The sequence below is a fragment of the Astatotilapia calliptera genome, chromosome 18 (genome assembly GCF_900246225.1).
Source record: "Astatotilapia calliptera chromosome 18, fAstCal1.2, whole genome shotgun sequence".
Taxonomy (NCBI): domain Eukaryota; kingdom Metazoa; phylum Chordata; class Actinopteri; order Cichliformes; family Cichlidae; genus Astatotilapia; species Astatotilapia calliptera.
In genome coordinates, this window is record NC_039319.1 from 12339526 (window position 1) to 12355658 (window position 16133).

The following is a 16133-nucleotide window of genomic DNA, read 5'->3' on the forward strand; positions in this document are numbered from 1 at the left end:
AATATCGGATCGGTCCATCTCTAGTTCCTGCCCACTCGAAAGCATCTTTAGGCAAGGTACCAAACCCCAGATGAGGTCATCAAAACACCATTGTACAACAACACAGTTAAATATGCCGCTCCTGTGGTTGAGGTATTATTACCGTATTTTCACGACCATAAGGTGCACTGTGCTAAAAGGCGCAGTCTCAGTTATGTGTGCCCTTACTGTATTTAACACACACATAAGGCGCACTGGACCATAGGGCGCATACAAGTACCGTATGCGTATTTAAAAATAAAGCGGGAGCAAACCTGAATTCGGTACCTTACTCACATTTCTATTGCCGGTAATCGTCATCATCAACAACACACAAGCATACAAGTGTGCATATTTAAAAATAAAGCAGGAGCAAAACTGAGTTTGGTACTCACATTTTTATTACCAATAATCGTCATCATCAACAACACACAAGCATACAAGTGTGCGTATTTAAAAAATAAAGCAGGAGCAAAACTGAGTTTGGTACTCACATTTTTATCATCAATCAAACCCATCGAAGTCCTCATCCTCTGTGTCTGAATTGAACAGCTGCGCTAAATCTCCATCAAACATGCCAGGTTCACTGTCTTCACCGTCAGAGTCACTTTCCGTGCCGTGCGGCTCCTCGGAAACGATGCCGGCTTTTGCGAAAGCTCGAACAACAGTGCCAGCAGACATGTTAGCCCAAGCATCTACAATCCATTGGCAAATTGTGGCGTAACTCGCCCGGCGCTGCCTTCCACTCTTAGTGAAACTGTGGTCTCCACCGGTCATCCATCGCTCCCAGGCCGCTCGCAGCCTTACTTTGAACGGGCGGTTCACACCGATGTCCAGCGGTTGGAGTTCCTTTGTCAGGCCTCCCGGAATGACAGCAAGCTCACAGTTCATTTGCTTCACAAGTTTTTTCACATCGGCTGTGAGATGGGCACGCATAGAGTCACAGATCAACAGCGATGGTGATGCGTGGAAAAAAACCACCTGGTCTCCTTACATACACCTCCCTCAGCCAGTCTTTCATCATTTCCTCATCCATCCAGCCCTTTTCCTTTGCCTTAATGATGATTTCTGCTGGAAACTTCTCTTTAGGCAAAGTCTTTCGCTTAAAAATCACCATAGGCGGCAGTTTCTGTCCATTAGCATGGCAGCCAAGCACAACAGTAAAAGAAGACTTTTCATACCCCGTTGTGCGTATCGCTACCGTGCTGGTCCCCTTCTTCTCCACAGTGTGACTCACCGGGATGTCAAAAGTGAGCGGGACCTCGTCCATGTTTGTGATGTGGCTGGGCTGGATGTTTTTGTCGCCAATGTGTTTGCTGCAGTAGGAGCGGAAGATGGCCAGCTTATAATCCGCTGGAAGTTGCTGCGCTACCGTAGTCCTGGTCTGGATGGAAAAATGGCACCGTTTCATAAAACGAAAGCACCAAGACGGACCTCCTTGGAAATGTTCAATGTTCATCTCTTCAGCTAGTGAAACTGCTTTTAGCCGAATGGTGACCGTCGAAACGCTTCTCCCGCTCGCTCTTTGCTCGATGATCCACCGCTCGAGTCTTTCCTCCAACTCGGGCCACCTCGCCTTATGTCCACGGAAACTCAGCTGCGTTTTCTTGACCTGCCGGAGCTTGTTTTCCAGCTTCCTCCATTTGCGAACCATCGATTCGTTAATCTTAAATTCTCTCGCCGCTGCTCGATTTCCATGTTCCTCCGCATAGCTGATGGCCTTCAGTTTAAACTGTGCTTCGTAAGCGTGTCTCTTTGCCATTTTCAGGGTTGTTAAAACAACGATGTCCTGCATAATGCACATACCTGTTCTTTTATACAGGTATGTGCGATTGTCCCGGTATATACGATCAACGCCCACACTTCACCCTTTAACGTTCTCATGGTGTTCTCTACTACGTCCTCCTTACAACACATAGGGCGCACCGCGCTATAGGGCGCGCCACACTTGTTGAAGAAAATCTAAGACTTTTAAGTGCGCCTTATGGTCGTGAAAATACGGTACTTCTATGTAAACAAAACACTTGTTTTTAGGTCATTGAAGCGTGTTCATGGTTAAGGTTATAGGAAAATCCCTGTCGCGGTAAAACATGTTTTGTGACAGTAAACGTAACTAAAATGACAAAGTTTGGTTTTAGAAGCTAACACATAAACAGTCCCTTGTGTTTCATTATACTTTAATCCCAAAGCAGCGAAGAGAGCACAAAGAACACAAGCAACACAAAATTATTAAGTGCATTTTTATTAGGTCATGTGTAAGGCCTGGGTTAGACTTCTGCAGGGAATCTATGTGGGACCTACAGTTTCGGCATGAGTGGCAAACGTCATTGCCGACATTTACGTTTGTGCTCCTCTGTTCTGTGTTAAATAGCTTGTGGTCGTGTCCTGGTGTTATATGTGCGGTTACACCCACGATGTAAACAAATAAAATGCTGGGACTTTTTCCCTTCTGGGTCGCCGCTCTTTGTTGTGGACAGATTTTGTCACTCGAGTTTTTTTTCAGTTCTTTGTAGATTCCCCTTTGATTCCCTTACATTCCAGTAGTTTCATCTGTCTCCCACCAGGAATTTGCTGACATTTGTGAGCCTTTATATCAATGCTATAATTATTACTCCTTATATTGAGGTGTCGATCAATATTCACTCACTGATAAATTAAAAAACAGCGGCGAAAAAGGTATCGCGGGTCGGGTTACGGTGTAGTTATGAAATGTTGGTGGATGTATATGTTTGAAGTATAAATCAGTCAGGCTGCTAAGTTATAGTAAAATCAGTTAATTTTGGTCATTGTTGGAATCTCTTATTCACTAACTTCAAATTTAAATACAGGGTTATATGGTAGGGATTTTGGCCCTACCATATAACCCAACTGTCTGGTGGTGCAGGTAGGAGCTAAAAGAGCCTCAGGCAGCAGCAGACTCATGGGAGACTCGTGCAAACCTGCAGGTGGACTGTGAGGCCCTGAATTTTGACTGTCATCAATATTTCTCAAGTTCCTCTGAGAGAGCGCCTTGAGGCAACTTTTGTTGTGATTTGGCGCTATATAAATAAAATTTAATTGAATTGAGAGGCAGATTTAATAGGTCTTAGTGATCGAAGGCTTGCTCTCCGTCATAACATTTTGAGCTGAACTGAAGAGCAAGTTTGAGATTTGAGTGAGGGGCAAAAGTACGCAGCTGTAAAGGAGAGATGTGTTCTTTTTTTGTGCACGAGAACTTCATAAAAGCAAGAAAAGTAATCGCTTAGTGGAAAAATGTTTTGTTATGTTTTTATCGCCTTTGGAAGTAAAAATTTAATTGAAGCTGTAGTAAATATCCACCCCAGGCTGACTGTGTTAGATGCAAGTTTTATACAGTGAGTGTAATAAAATCAGTAAAGCACATTAGCAGGAAAAAAAAAATGAGAGCGCTCATCCAGCCACCCTGACAGATGTCTTATGGATGATTGAAAGATGACTAATTCTGTATTTAAGAGAAATTAACTTCTGTTTCTTTCTGCAGACTCTTCTTTGTTATTGAATATGTGAATGGTGGAGATCTCATGTTCCACATGCAGAGGCAAAGGAAACTCCCAGAAGAACATGCCAGGTACAGTCTGGCCGTTTGCTTCACGTGTGATTAAAGGGACAGATGCGTTTTTAATTTCTTTATGCAGCTGGAGCTGAATTTAAAAACACATTAATTTCCCTCTTTGGGTTTCAGATTCTACTCAGCAGAAATCAGTCTGGCGCTCAACTACCTCCACGAGCGGGGAATCATCTACAGAGACCTGAAACTGGACAATGTGCTGCTGGATTCTGAGGGTCACATCAAGCTTACAGACTACGGCATGTGCAAGGTGTGGTTTACGGATTAATGTGGTTTGTAATGATACCGCAGTGCACTTTGGATAAAAGCACCTGTACAGCTGCAGACGTGTCGGTTTACAGCCCTCTGAGATGATCTCACAGCTGATGATCTTTCTTTCTTTTTTTTTCTTCTTTCAGGAGGGCTTGAGACCTGGCGATACGACGAGCACTTTCTGCGGTACCCCCAATTACATCGCCCCCGAAATACTCAGAGGAGAGGATTACGGTGAGGATTACGACATGGAAGCACTTACCAGAAATGCTATCTAATTCTGCAGTTAGAAAGTGTGTGAGGCAAAACTGGGTTTATCTGCACTAACACACTCAAGCTACATTATATATAAACAATTCAACAACTGTAGACAAACGTAGGAACACATTTTCTTTGGATACATATTAGTTTTTTTAATTTAGGATATATGTAATTTATTTAAATGGTGCCCGACATACAGCAGTGATCTTAGTGCACAAAGGAAAACTGTCACCACTGTCGCCAATACCCCACAATACACAAGCCAGGTATCTTACACTGTCACCATAAACCAGGGCTACTAGTGGGTAGTGATTGGTAGAAGAGTTTTTTGCAACCCCTGGGTTATTTATTTCTTGGTTTAAAAAAAACAAACAAAACAAAAACACCTAGCTGAAATTTGTGTATGGTTCTGCATTGCAATATAAGCGTGTGCAACCGTCTTTAAATGTTTTCCAACAGTTATTGAAGCTGTTATTTAAATCAGCTCTATTTTCAGCAAATGTAATGATAAAGTGCATTAAAAGTTTCCTAACTACACCCTGAAAACAAGTTTTAAAAAGCTGTTTTCTCCTGGAAGTTTCTCTTTTAGCACCATCTTTGCTGTTGGGGATTTCTCAACTAATCTAATCTGGGTAATTCAGGACTCCTCTAATGTCTCTAATGGTGAGGCACACCTATTTGCAGGATGGGCTTAATGTGAGAGGGGGAAAATAGGAGTGAGAGATGTTCTGTTACTCGTGTAGTCCTCTAACTTTCTTTCTGAGGTGTCATTTTAACCCCTCAAATGTAGCAGAAATCACATTCTGCCGTGCCGTTAGCTTGTCCACATGGGGATTTTTGGTCAAAGTTATGGTTTATATAGCATCCACACCCCTTGATGAAAAGTAAAGACCCAGTTGGGTGACATTTAATGTCTAAAAACGGTAGTTTTTAAAGTTAAATAGCGTGCTTGTCTGTTTCTCTAAATCTGCTGACCTCTGCCTGTGTATGTCTTACTTGCCTAGCAGCCATTTCTGTCTTCATTCAGCAGCTATTCAGTTAATGCTACATTAATTCAGTTAATTTGCGCGGTTTAATTATAAAGTTGAGAGACAGCCCAAAAAGAAATGCAGTAAAATGTAAAAATGTGCAGATACATTTGGGGGGGGGGAAAGAGGCATTTGTAATATTCATTGAATCACAAAGAAGCAGATTGAGGAAAAAATTAAGTTGTAAAACAATTTTGTGAAGAAAAAGTTTGAGATTTTGAAATGCTGATTAAACTTCAGTAGTACTAACAGTTGCTAACACAATGGGTTTGTTTGATAACATTAACTCCATTCTTTAACACTGGTTCATCTACAAAAGGCATTTTGTAGAGGCAGCCGTGCACTAACAGAAGTAGCTCGACTTGAACGGACAGCTTTATTCTCACATTTCGTCTTTATTCTTGAAATTTTTACTTTATTCTCAACATTTGGACATAATGATGAATTAATCATAAATAAATACTGCTCCATCTAAACTCATATAAAGAGTCCAAATTGTGTGAAGCTGGCAACTTAAAGCATCTCGTAGTTCAGATGTACTTTCAGCTTCTCGGTGAAATATCAGTTTCTACATCCTCAGTGCTGCGTGTTCGACTATCCACACACGCAATGCTGTAAAAATAGAAAAGCCTCCTTGGTCACCAAATGTGGTGTCATGGCAACAAATTTTACAGTTAAAAGAAAAAGGTTTTGATTGTTTTTCCCTCCTTTATTTAAAAAAAAAAAAACAACACATATGAGCACAGCAGCTGTTTTTAGACACAGTAGGAACAGCACACGTGTGAATAATGAAATTAATGACGGCTGGGTTTGATTTTAGCTGCTCGCTCAGCTGTCGCGCTGCCGAGGCTGCTTACAACACCTGCGCTCTTCATACTGTGATGGCTGTAGTGGGAAAGTTGTTTTGTTTTTTGTTTTTTTTAAATGGGCCGAACGGCAAATTGTGTGGACATCAGAGTCACAGCAGGGGCATGTGTGATCCAGTGTAGGTCCACCATTGTTCTGAATGTGATCCCTTATCATTCAAACTGTTAACCCGATCAATGAGATGATTATACTTCACTGACTCCACGATGATCACACCTGCTTGTCTTTGTGTACAGAAAAACAAATGTCAGGCCCTTTTTGGGGTTTTTGGTTGTTACTTATGAAAGAAATCAGCAAAAAACAAATTCACTGGGTAAATGCATCAGTTGTTTGTTTGAGTAGAGGAAGTCATGTCAGATCTGACCTTTTTTTTTTTTTTTTTTTTTTGGGCCTTTATTTTTAGTTTTTACACAGAAAACTGCGTTCCAGGGTTTTCTTTCCTTATTTTAATAATAATTTACATACATTAAATTATTTTTAAGTTTAAAAAAAACTTAATGAAGTCAAAGACTGCATATAAAAGATGGACTTTTATATAAGGGGCGACTCGTGTGGCTGCAGAAACAAGTCAGATTGTATATATGATCTTCACATATTTTTATCCAGAACATGAGAGGAGGGTGTAGTTTGGGGAAGGTCTACCTTGTCCCTCAGTTTTTTGGTCTTCCCCTCATTTATCATGTCCGGTTTCAAAACATCAAGATGGCGATAGCCAAAGGAATCAGTTTGAGGATGCCACAATGGCATCTAAAATGTTCTGTTTTCTCTTTCATGTCTGCCTTACTTGTTTTACAACTTTCACATCATTACGGCTTCTTTTCTGTCGTTGTTTTGACAGAAATTTTGAATTCACAGAAATTTACCCTGAGTAGATTTTAAATTTTAAGTTGTTTTTCAGCTCTGTCTGTTTTCTTAACATTAGGGAGATATGGATATTTAATGTGATTGGAGGATTTCCTCCTTGTAAAGAAGAAACTGGAAGTTGTTTTTTCTGTAGCCACTTCCATTTTCGATCCAGTTTCTGGTTGGCAACATATCAGGATTACTTAAGCTTTGTTATATCCCATATGTTGTGCTGCTCGCCTCACATTCATATTGTGAAAATGTATGCAGTTTACATTAAAAACATCCTTATATCTCCATGTTTGCCCTTCTCCTTTCATGCTTATGTCATCAAGTCTTGTCCTGTTTTAAATCACATAGTAACACTACAGTCTTCTGAAATCTGTGATGTGGAGCAAAACCAGATGTTTGAAAGTGCTGTTACAAGTGAAGTGACAGCTAAGATTTGGTGAAACGATGCAGCTGTTCAGTTCCAATGCACATGTGCCAAATTCAAGGCCCGCGGGCCACATGTCTCTTAATTTTTAAATACATTTGGCTCGCTCCGTTTTCTCAGCTGAGGATGAGGTTGAGCATCTTATTAGCACTATTAGCATTATTTTCTTGACTAAGTATTATAAAGACTACAGTACTTGTTTCTAGACTAGCTTAGAGCTTTATGTGGACCAAACTGTAGGTGAGAAGGTGGTGTGAGACATACAAATGAATTTACTGGAAATGCATCTGTCCTTCATTTTCTTTCAGAGTTAAACTGATTGTGACATTCCTGCCCTAATGGCCTAAAAAAGAAAGAGAGAGAGAGAAGTAGGCAATCTGAATAATGTTCTTGTTGTCGAAGGTGTGATAATATACAGAAACCCCCACTTTTAAAGTGAAGGTGGTTGCTATAGTAACCCTGACATGCTGGTGTACTTTGAAGTTTTGTAAGTGGCAATTAAAAGTTCCTCCTGCAGTTGTCGGTCATTTGTGGTGTTTTGGCGTTTCAAAGCGTCAGAGCTGTAACGTACGATATGTGTGTGTGTGCGTTTGTGTGTGTGTCCCAGGGTTCAGCGTGGACTGGTGGGCACTAGGCGTGCTCATGTTCGAGATGATGGCGGGCCGGTCGCCCTTCGACATCGTCGGCAGCTCCGACAACCCTGACCAGAACACAGAAGACTACCTCTTCCAAGGTAACAGCGTGCTTCTGCGGTTCGTAAAAAAACTGCTGAGTTCATGCAACACCTTCATGTCGACACCTTTCTATTGGCTTCTCTCAATACCAGGAACATGCCATCTGTTACAGAGAGAAGTGTGAAACCATGTGTCCCCCCCCCCCCCACCCCATTATTTTAGTATAAATAGGGTTTTATATTGTGTTTGTTTCTTATAATTAACAGTGAGGTGGGTTAACAAAAAGCTTCATATCTTGGGCTGCTGCGAGCATACCCAGCAGGATTGAACTCATAACAGCAGCAGTGTTGGCACCATCTCATCCTCTCCTCTTCTTGTCCACCCCTTGACCCCTTTTCTGTCACCTCCTGCAGTAATATTGGAAAAACAGATCAGAATCCCACGCTCGTTGTCAGTCAAAGCTGCCAGCGTCCTCAAAGGGTTCCTCAACAAGGTAAGAGAGGGTCTGACAGGCCTGTAGCAGTGCCACCTCTTACTGGCATTTTTTTTTTTTTTTTTTTGGGAAATGTATCCACTTTCCTTCCCAATTCTTTCTTCTCACTTTCTCCACCTTTCTTCTCGGGTATTGGACTTGTTATCTTTCCCTTCCACCATAGTCTCCCACCGTCTCTCACCCTCTTCTCGCTCTCACTCCCACAGGATCCCAAGGAGCGCCTGGGCTGCCACCCTCAGACGGGCTTTGCCGACATCATGGGCCACCCGTTTTTCCGAAACGTCGACTGGGAGCTCGTGAGTGATTCAATTTCATCCTCTGCTTTTCTCAGTCAGTTCTTTCAAATGAAGGAAATCAGTATTGGTGCATGTTGGATAGGTCAAAATAAATCCATACAATCGATTGCGGGGGAAAAGGGGGAGAAAAACAAGAGCTGCCGCGAGACCGCAGAAGGTCAAATCTGAGTGCGCAGGGTCGCCGTCTCCTGCGCTCTTTCTCCTGCCCTGCAGGTATAGACGCTCTGTCAATACTGAGGTTATTAGCTGTGGGGTGAGACTTGTTTCTTTGTGAAGAGCAGGCAGCTGGAAACAGACAGGCCAGGCAGAAGACTGACAGCAGCAGATACGATTACTCTCTCACACACACACACACACACACACACACACACACACACACACACACACACACACACACACACACACACACACACACACACACACACACACAGGAAGTTTAAAGACGGAGAGGAAACGAGAGGGGACGGATCACACGGGGCCGATATGTCGATCTCTGCATGTCCGGATTGTCAAGCAGTGATTCATGTTGACGAAGAAGCCATTAACACTCTAATTTCAGCGCCGATGTTTACAAATCGTTTCATTCACAAATTTCGGCATGATTACTGGAACCTCAGAGAAGCTCGTAGGTTGGCTCATATATCGCTGATGCTTTCTCTGAAGCTGCGGTTTGCACTCGTTGCCACTAATACTGAAAACCACATGCTTGACTGGATTCTTGCTATGACTGGTATTTGTGTCTGTGTATAATCCTTATTTATAGTTTATGCCTGAAAACCAGTATGAGTGTGAATACAAATGTAGAACGCAGTGCAGGAAATGAAGATGTGGACCTGTATTTACAGATGTTAGTCACTTGTTTGGTATCTCGAAATGACTTGTAGAAAAAAAAATACCGGTGAAATTTAAACTAGGGCTAAAAATACTTCGTTATTTCTGTTGCTTCCTGTTATCAGTTTCAGCGATGAGTAAATTATCACCCAGGAGTCTTTTTAGGTTCCTGTTTTGACCCTTAGAACCATGAAATGAGTGTCAGATGAGACTCACGGCCTCATGTTGATATTAGCTTCAACCTTACATATGAGCGCATGAACGAATGAATAATGTATGTATTGTTAATGTATCCAACTGAAGGACTGATGAGCTGATGGGGCCCGAACTGTGCTCATGGATGAGCTACAGCAGGGGTCGGCAACCTTTCTGATGATGAGTGCCATCTAAAATTTCCTCAGAAGTCAATGTGCCAATGTTATGCAATCATAACGCCCTATATTAACAGTTACACATTATATCGAACCACTTTATAGAATTATATTTGTTTGCAGATGTTTGCAGCTATCAGCAAATACTTATCAGCTATTTTGAAACAAAAAAAGACACTTTTTATCCATAACAAGAACTCCATAACAGCAAATGAACTGTACAACAGAAAATCCAAATGCTATTTATGGTCTTCCCACAACAATAATAAGAAAAATAAACTGAGCCAATATGGCATGTTTGTTAATACAGAGATACACATGTTAATGTGATCTCTGGTCTCCCACTCAGAGACACACGTCTCCGAGTGTCCAGCATTCAGACGGCTACCTGAGGACACTCTCCGTGTGAGAGAAAAATCTGTAGAGCCAAATACTGTAAATAATATCCCTGCAATGTTCTGAAGACAGTTAACCTTGTCAGGTAATGATGTCCAGCAGGTGAAAATGCAAGCTCCATGAACACGCACAGCTGTGGATTCCAGCTGCGTTCGTAGTTCTGCAAACTTTGGCCCCCACAGAGTCGAGCTTTTCAGTTCAATCAGCTGCATTTCAATTAACTGGCATTAACTCGGCCAGTTAATGCGAGACAAATCCAGCTGCTCATTAAAGCTTTCTGGTTTGATCAGTCTTGAGTCTACGGATGTATTCATGTATTTCCGTGGTGTGATCTCTGGTCACACCACGGACATGTGTGTCTCTGTATTAACAAACATGCCATATTGGCTCAGTTTATTTTTCTTATTATTGTTGTGGGGAGACCATAAATAGCATTTGCATTTTCTGTTGTACAGTTCATTTGCTGTTATGGAGTTCTTGCTGCGCTGAGCAGAGAGCTCCTGAAGCTTTTGAAGTGTCAGAATGTGGAAATTTCAACATTGCTTGAAAAAACTGCCAGCTAGCAACGTCCCTCTCACCGGTAGGCTAAGTTATTTTTAGCCAATTACAAGTTGAATCTGGTAGTTGGGGTTGTTAGCTCATTAAGAAGCCAGTATGGCACAACTAATGTGTCTATGCGAGCTAACTTGCGATGTGCACCGCTGGCGTGGCCATTTATTTTTTATGCACCTTCTCAGATTAATTCACTGTGTGTCGTGCCCGGGGCTGGACTGGGACAAAAAAACAGCCCGGGCATTTTGACTAGAGACCGGCCCACCAGGTATTGAAGCCTTTGAATGAAAACAAACGCTGTTGTGACAGTGATGTACACTTTCTTGTTGGTATATGTATGATTTCTATACATTTTATGTCAGATAAAAACTTTGGTTGTAAGATTCAGATAATTATTTATTAAAAGCTAGATATTTTAAATGAGAATAAGAAAGTATTTCTTTGTGCCCCCCTTTACCTGTTAATGTCCTACCTGGCCCCCTGGCAAAACTTGGCTAGACCCGCCCCTGCACAGTTACCAGCTGTCAGCTACTTAGAAAAAGATCCTGGGGTTATTTGTCTCTCAGAAACAGTTCATAGCTTTCCTTCAACTCATTCATGTCACCTAAAAGGTAAACCTGTTTCTCCATCACCTGTTCAGTAAGGACATCTCCTGGTTTCATCTTCATGTTTCCCTCTCACCACATATCCAAACCGACATCATGACCAGCAGCTTTACAGCTGTGGCTCCAGCAAACATCAGCTGATAGTAGAAATTAATATTAAATAAATTCTAACATCAGCTGATCAAGCTTAAACGTGCTGCTGTTGTTTAGCGCGGTTTCCTCTTTCTGGCGCAAAGTGGGCGATAAACAAACAAGAGAGACGATCAGCTGATCATTGATCAGTTTCATGATTGAAGTAGAAACAGGAGAAAATATGAGAGAAGAAGAGGCAGCTGTGCAGCGTAAACACAGAATAATTCCAGCTTTGTGTCTTTTTCATTGTAGCTGAAGTCCGGGACAAACTGTTCCTTTTCACCTCAATAAGAAACGCGTAATATTTTCTCTGAATACCAGACGATTCCGTTTTTTAATGGGATGGTTGACAACTCTACTAATTAACCTTATGAATAAAATAAAGTTCACTATCAGTAACATCATAGCACCCACCCAGCTGTATAGAAACTCCGTCATGCTTGTTAGTTCGCAGTACGAGTTATTGTAACTGACTAAAAGTCAGCACAACGAAAATAAACTCAACCTAAATTTGTTATGTATCTGACCCAGATAGATTGCAGGTCATAACTTCTTACCTGAAGTTCAGTTCACCTGACACTCGGACCGGCGGCCGCCTCTGGTCTCTCCTCCTCCTGCCTCCCCTTTCTCTCATCCACCTGCTGGCCTCTGTGGAAGCGCCGCCATTGCCACCACCAAACAACTGAGCTATTTTTACACATTGACCAGCATCTGGCCAATCCACCACCTCTCATTGTTTATACCGTTACAAAAAAAATAAAATAAAAAAAAATCGGCACATAAAAACGAAAAATCACCAACAATGCCTGGTGGGCCGATGGCCAGTCCAGCTATGGTCGTGCCATCAGTTAATGAAAATGACAACAATTGGAGGGGGAGGGGGGGGCGGAGTTTGATATGCCAACTGATAAAAAATGAAATCACATAAAGTAATGACAAAGATGAGGCAAACACGACTTAGTGTGATAAACTTTGTTTCTGAACACTTTTATTGAACCTTCTTTATTTAATTTATCTGTTTTACTTACCTGTCTCTGTTGTTTAAGGAAAAATAAAATTAATTAATTTAATAAAATTAATTAATTTAATAATAAATAATTTGATTTTATGTTAAGTTGTTTAAGGTAAAGGATGAAAGTGAATTTTGCAGTTTAGGGCTAATTGTGTTTAATACTATTTGTTTTTGGGTTTTTTTACTTAATTAGAATGAAATTATACTGTTGTGGTATTTTTAGCGATGAGAACAAATCTGTCATATCTGAATTTGCTGTCACGTATTCGTCGTACTTTACTAAAAAAAGTTTACATTTTCTACCCATTTATAAACTTAATTAACTCTCAAGTGACCTCATCTAGAGTCATTTTGGACCCCCGCCACATGTTTATATGCGTTGTGACATTTTTAAATTGTAAAAATACTAACCTACCTCCAATATCTTAAATTTCTCATATGAAATTGGCCCATTGATGTGGCATGGATAATGGAAAACTGTGTCATCAAAATATTACTCTGCACAACATGCATATATTACAGACACACAAGATATCTTTACCCCTTGAAAGCCTGTTAGGAGTGAGCCTTGAAGCTCTTTTGTAGAGTGATCAGCTTCTATCATATTCTGTCAATACTGTGTTAGACCTCACATTTATTGACTTTATTATAGAGGTCAAGGAGAGGGGTCTCTGCCTATGCAGCTGCCTATGGAAAAACCCAGAAACCGTTCAATGGGCATCCAACCCTCGTCTTTATTGATATACCAGGAGGTGGTCAGGAGTGATGTGTATGCTAAACAGAAGCCTGGAAGCAACAAAGGATTAATAAAGCACCCTGACTGTGAAGACTTGATTGTAATTTGTTGATCAAAGTTAGTTTCGAGTTTGGTGTTAGGCTCCCAGCAAACTGTAATACACAGTTCACTCAAACACACCTTAATAATTAAAACAGTCTGTTATTGAAAAGAAAATACAGGAAATTTATATTTGACTAAATTTGTAAACTCTCTCCAGAGAAAACGACATTTAAGTACATCAGAACATTTTAGAGTGTTTCATAGATAAAGACAACTCTTAAAAGCCATTAAAAGCATTACTGTATAAATTATAGTATGGTCATTTAAGTGTTAAACTAATCCAGATTAAATCTGCTTTAAATCTTTTAAAGAAGACAGAGCACGTAACATCAGCTTTATCTGCACAGACAGACAGACAGACAGACAGGGCAGCTCGCCAGGATCACCATGACCTCTTTTCCCTGTTTGGTCTGGAGCTGAGACCCAGCACTCGGTCAGAGTGTCTGGAGGATCAGCTTACAACCCTCCCACCCCGTTTCCCCCAACGCTGATGTTTGCCCCGCAGTGTGCTCTCTGGCCTGCAGAGGGAGCAGTTATTGCCCTCCAAACAAGTGCAGTAACACTCGGGACAGAGAGCTGCACGTACACTGTGATAAATGAAACCACAGGCAGAGGAAATGAGTGGAAGTCCCTAATAAAAGTTTTTACTCTGTGTTCAAATTTTTTCATATATCTGTACCTGAGCTGAGGTGATGCAAACATTTCCCCGTTGTGGGATCAATAAAGTCTTATCTTATCTTATCTTATCAAATGCTTTTGAGTGGAGAGGACGTCACTCAGGCCTGATTACAGCTGCGGGAGAGCTTATCCTCTCAGAAATCCTGTTGGACAAACTCATATACAACCTTGATACAGTCACTATTTGAAGCTTCTTAATAAGACTGCAAACAAGGATTGTTTCCATTATTCACAGATTATTTCTCAATAGATTCATCTCTTAGTGTATGAAAAATATAGTCACAGTTTCTCAGAGACCAAACAGATGCTTTGAAATTAGATTTTTCTGGCCACTCTGAAAAGCTCTTTTTTTTTTTTTTTTTTTTGGTTAATCAATCACAAAAATACTTGCAGATTAATTTTCTATTAAGCAACTAATTGGTTATTTAAAGAATTATTTAAAAACTGGGTCCTACCTTCGTCCTTTGCTTTACTTCCAGCTGGAACATAAACAGGTGGTCCCTCCGTTCAAGCCCAACATCTCAGGGGAATACGGACTGGACAACTTTGACGCCCAGTTCACCAACGAGCCAATCCAGCTCACGCCTGATGACGAGTGAGTCAGCGCTTCATTTTGTGCTCATTTCCTGTTGCAGCCTCAGTTTTCTGTCGATTTTAACCAACTTTTTGATCTTTTCTCCTCCATTTTTTTTTTCCTTTTTCAGGGACGTCGTGAAGAAGATCGACCAGTCTGAGTTTGAAGGCTTCGAGTACATCAACCCTCTGCTCATGTCGGCGGAAGAGTGTGTGTGAGGGGGCGTGGCGTCTGTGCACACGCACACCACACACACACTCATGCACGTGTTTACGTGGCGTCTCAGTGTCTTCAAGCTGCATGTTTACGAGACAACCCGATGACATCCACCTTCTGTTCGAGGGCCGCACACATGCACAAGTAGAACGCTTATTTGCCAAATCGAATCTCACACTCTGCCATTTATAGCCACTTGTCCTTAAGCCTACCTTCTTTCTTAATTATTTTTATATCATGTAAATCTGCACTGATATCAGAAATATCTCGTCGGGGCCTCTTTGTCGGTGGCCAAAGTGGCTGCTAAGTTCTTCCAGTGTCGCTGTATGTGTGGGGGGGGGGGGGGGAAGAGGCACGGCCCCCTCCCGACAGATGAACTGAGCTTCCTCTTCTTCCAGCTGGTGGGGTGTTTTCAATCCATATTTTATTTGTACATACATGAAAATACTAATGAGGATAAACGTTAGACAGCGACTTTTTAGCTTCAAGCCAGTCGGACAGCACTGACATCTTAAAGTTTTTGGAATTAGCTTTGTCACGACGTCCCCCGCCCTTCTCTGTAGAAAAAATAATAACACTAGCCTTTAAAAAAAAAAAAAGAAAGGAAAAGAGTAGAAATGAAAAAATAAATAAAAACAATATATTTTTCTCATGTTTTGTTTACCATTTGTCAAAGTGTTAAATGTTCCAGCCCTGAGTAAAAAACAAAACAAAAAAAAACATGAATGCTCAACGTCTGGACGGTAAGGGGCTACTTCAGGTCCCTTCTTCCACAGTGAAGGAACCGAAGCGGCAACGTAACACTAATAACAAGGAAATGCTCTCAAACAGTGAAATGAAGACGCTCGTTCTGGAAAAATGGCACACGATACCTGAAAGCTGGAGCACGGGTTTTTATCTTTCTGCGCGGGGGCTGTTGGTGACACTCACATTCATACAGAACCAAAAACTAAACACATGAAATGTCTTGCTGGTACGTATTAGAGGGTACAGAATACGTAAGGAAGATGTGCTGTCATAGAAATATATATATTTAGATCCCCCTCTTATTTTAACACTTTCTAAAAATTTATGATCTGTTATCAGTCTTTCTTTCTTTGGTATTCATTCCATGTTTGTCTTTTTTTTTTTTTTTTGTGCTGCAAATCAAATATTAAAAGAAAGAAGAGCTCAA

General features: G+C 41.1%; 1 protein-coding gene across 1 annotated transcript in view; it reads left to right on the top strand.

The window, feature by feature from the left end:
- prkci (protein kinase C, iota) overlaps positions 1 to 15568 on the top strand; it is a 44372-nt gene extending 28804 nt beyond the window's left edge. The window contains exons 11-18 of the mRNA XM_026149056.1: positions 3518 to 3604; positions 3719 to 3854; positions 4003 to 4090; positions 7899 to 8024; positions 8379 to 8458; positions 8665 to 8754; positions 14649 to 14764; positions 14874 to 15568. Of these exons, the coding sequence (XP_026004841.1) occupies positions 3518 to 3604; positions 3719 to 3854; positions 4003 to 4090; positions 7899 to 8024; positions 8379 to 8458; positions 8665 to 8754; positions 14649 to 14764; positions 14874 to 14961 (811 nt within the window). The 3' untranslated portion in view covers positions 14962 to 15568. The remainder of the gene's footprint in view (positions 1 to 3517; positions 3605 to 3718; positions 3855 to 4002; positions 4091 to 7898; positions 8025 to 8378; positions 8459 to 8664; positions 8755 to 14648; positions 14765 to 14873) is intronic.
- The last annotated feature ends 565 nt before the right edge of the window (positions 15569 to 16133 follow it).